The sequence below is a fragment of the Corvus brachyrhynchos genome, unplaced genomic scaffold (genome assembly GCF_000691975.1).
Source record: "Corvus brachyrhynchos isolate BGI_N302 unplaced genomic scaffold, ASM69197v1 scaffold264, whole genome shotgun sequence".
Lineage (NCBI taxonomy): Eukaryota > Metazoa > Chordata > Aves > Passeriformes > Corvidae > Corvus > Corvus brachyrhynchos.
This window is the reverse complement of record NW_008237648.1, coordinates 210973-214052: the sequence shown is the minus strand read 5'-3', so window position 1 is coordinate 214052 and position 3080 is coordinate 210973. Positions and strand designations below refer to the sequence as shown.

The 3080-nt window shown below is 40.8% G+C and overlaps 1 protein-coding gene across 1 annotated transcript in view; it reads right to left on the bottom strand.

Moving 5' to 3' along the window:
- Positions 1–1543: 1543 nt before the first annotated feature.
- The window catches only part of NEUROD6 (neuronal differentiation 6), a 3681-nt gene continuing 2144 nt past the window's right edge, over positions 1544–3080 (bottom strand). The window contains exon 3 of the mRNA XM_017732037.1: positions 1544–3079. Coding sequence (XP_017587526.1) covers positions 2417–3079 — 663 coding nt within the window. The 3' untranslated portion in view covers positions 1544–2416. The remainder of the gene's footprint in view (position 3080) is intronic.

Here is a 3080-nt window from a genome sequence, read left to right as displayed (position 1 = left end):
AAATGATCCCCTGTTTCTGGGCCCTCTTGCCTACAGCTCCTTTTTATATATTATTATTTCTCAGTGTGCATGAATCTGTGCCCAAGATTGCGTGCTTTTGCCTCATTGACTGGTTTCTTCCCCCTTCTCTCTCCCATCACCTTTCCATGCCTTGCTGAATATCAGCTAATTCTGAGTAACAGCAAACACAATCTACTTTAGAGTCTTCTTTTTTCTCAAATCCCTCCTATATTCAGTGCAGAACACCTGGGGATGCTTTTGAGTTGACAGTCATCATCATCACCTTTCATCCAAGGCAGAAAACGGCTGACTGTACCTTCCATGGTTCCTGACCCTGAGGAAACAGGGGATGATCCTGAGCCAAACCCCAGAAATTTGGCCCAAGACTCTGCTCCAAAAGACTTAATTTTGGTCTCATATTTATGCCTAGAGAGGATATTGGTTGAACATAATCCCATGGCTGTTCCTCTACCTCTGCAAACCTGAAAGCACTTAGACCCTGATACAAACTTGGGAACATGTTCCCCTTCTCTGCTGGGGGAGGCCTGGTCTTACTTAGAAGAGATGAATGTCAGGCTGTGGTTGTCCTGAGGGAGCTACAATGCTTGACAGGGCAGACTGTTTACAACAAGCCTTGCTTGTGACATTAGTCAAATTATCAGAAGAAATTGGCCCATCCCGTCTTCGTCCAGCTGTGTACTCAAGTGAAGCTCTGAGACTGATGTGTCATTAACAAACTGTGGCCCAGACTGTGATTCAGCCAGGGGCTTCCAACTTGCATGTAGAATTTGCACGTTTTATACAGCTTTTAAAAAAGTATTCCCTCCTCATTCAGAGAAGAGTACTTTTGCTTGTCAGATAGCTGCTATTTATCCATCATAATAAAGAGGTTTTGCTCATTCAGAGGTTTAAAGACTGTTGGCTTTTAGATCAACGGTTCATTCATTTTATCACTCATGAGCTTATAGATAAATAGCTCTAGCTGGTTAGAAAACAACTGAGGCTCAGCTAAGCTCAAGTCTTTTAAGGTGTGCAGGACTGTGCAGACCTCTGACTCTGCAGCTGCTGAACTACCTCTGACTCTGCAGCTGCTGAACTAGTGTGGGTTGCAGATGCATCTGTAGTTTACTGGTGCTGTTTTTTAGTCAACACTAAGTTTAGCAATGTCCAGGAAATCCTTTTCTCTGAAGTTCCTATTGTTCTCATGCTCCTACCACTCCCCCATGAGCCAGAGCTGGAAGAGCAGCTAGTGTCCTATGTGTCAGCTCAGGACCCTTTCCTATATGAAATTTGGCATTTCATTGAGATATAAAGTTACCTTCTCCCCATAACCTGTGTTTCATTTAGCACACAGCTATTTTTGTGGTATTTTGCATCTACTGCATTGCTGATACATCCTTCTGAAAATAGCATGAGGTTCACCGTGGTAATTCTCGATTTCCAACCCCAGACTTGAGCATTATGGGTTTCCTGGGAAGAAAGGTGTGTAGGCAAGACCAAAGGCAGCTGTATACTGTGAAATAATAAGTATCAGACAAAATACAGTATCACATCTAATAGATGTATTTTAAAAGTGGAGACATCTATCTTTAATTGCATTTTAAGTACGTAGTGAGAAACCACAGTCATACATTTTTTTAACAAACCTTTACATCTGAAGTCATAATAATACAAATAAAAAGTGCTGATTATATATGGTCAAAATAACTCAGGCAAATTTTCGACAACATCTTCTAAATATGATCATGTGGCCTCTGTCAGCAACACTCTAAAGTCAGGCTGAATGATGTCAATGACAATCACTGTTTTTCCTTAGCTTACCAAAAACCAACAAACCAAAAACAATTTTTTTTTTGTTCATTTGCCTTTTTTAATTTGCATAGCTTTCAGTATTGCTGCCCCCTCACCTCTGCATATTGCAAGCCCATCTCTATTCTGTATAATTACTTTAAAGTTCTTAAAATTTTTAATCCAGTTCTCCTTGAATACATAATATATATTTTCTACCAATTATAAATACATAATTTTTATTAATCTGATTTCAATAACATGCATTTGTATAATTATTATACAATCAAAATAGACATTGACTTTACACAGTGTGTATGCTTTTATTTCAGTAATATTGTTCAGACACACTGCTCAACAAATCAAACAAATAGAGAAATAAAAAGTTAAAAAGGAGGGAGAAAACCTCTGGGAGGAAACATTCTCACAGTGATTACAGACCAAAAAAAAATACTTATCAGAAAAGGGGTTTATTAATACACAGAAAATCCTCACAATAGCTGAAACACAGTTTAGGAACTAGTAAACATTTTAAATAAAATTGTGCCAATTATGCAGTGCCCAAGCATCTGCTTGCTCTTAATTAGATGGGGAGGTGAATGACCACTGTTTATTTTCATTTTCCTCATTAATTATGAAAAACTGCATTCAATTCATCTTGCATGGTGAGAGACTGGCTGCGCAGATGTAAGTCATAAGGGAAGTGGCTCTCTGTAGGCAACCTGAACATCGAGCTCTGCCCAAGGGGACCCCTGGGTGGCACTGCACAGTAATGCATGCCATAATTGTAATTTTTGCCATAGTCCAAGCTTTCCTCTTGCTTCAGGGAAAATATCCCATTATAGTTAATTGGGGGAGGACTTAAGGGACCTTCAAACTGTGGGCTGGCGCACTCAGGGGAAGTGCTTTCATAGAAGGACTCGTAAGCGCTGCAGTAATTGTATGGTTTCATGGACTTAGAGTTGTCAAGCGTCCCATGTCCTGGGGGGGTGCCAAGCTCCGGGCTGTGGTAGGGAGGATAGAAGGTGGAGTAGGGTGTGCGGGTATGATGGGCACCTTCACCTGCCTGGCCCATTAGGAAGCTTCTGGCATTCAGCTGCAGGCATCCCGCCACCAAGTTTGTAGTTGGCTGGGACAGACCCTTGCACAAGTTTTGGACAAAGGTGAGCAGGTCAGGTCTCTTGCCAATTCGCAGTATTTCAGAAAGAGCCCAAATATAGTTCTTGGCTAGTCTTAAAGTTTCTATTTTGGACAGTTTTTGTGTTTTAGAATAACAAGGGACCACTTTCCTT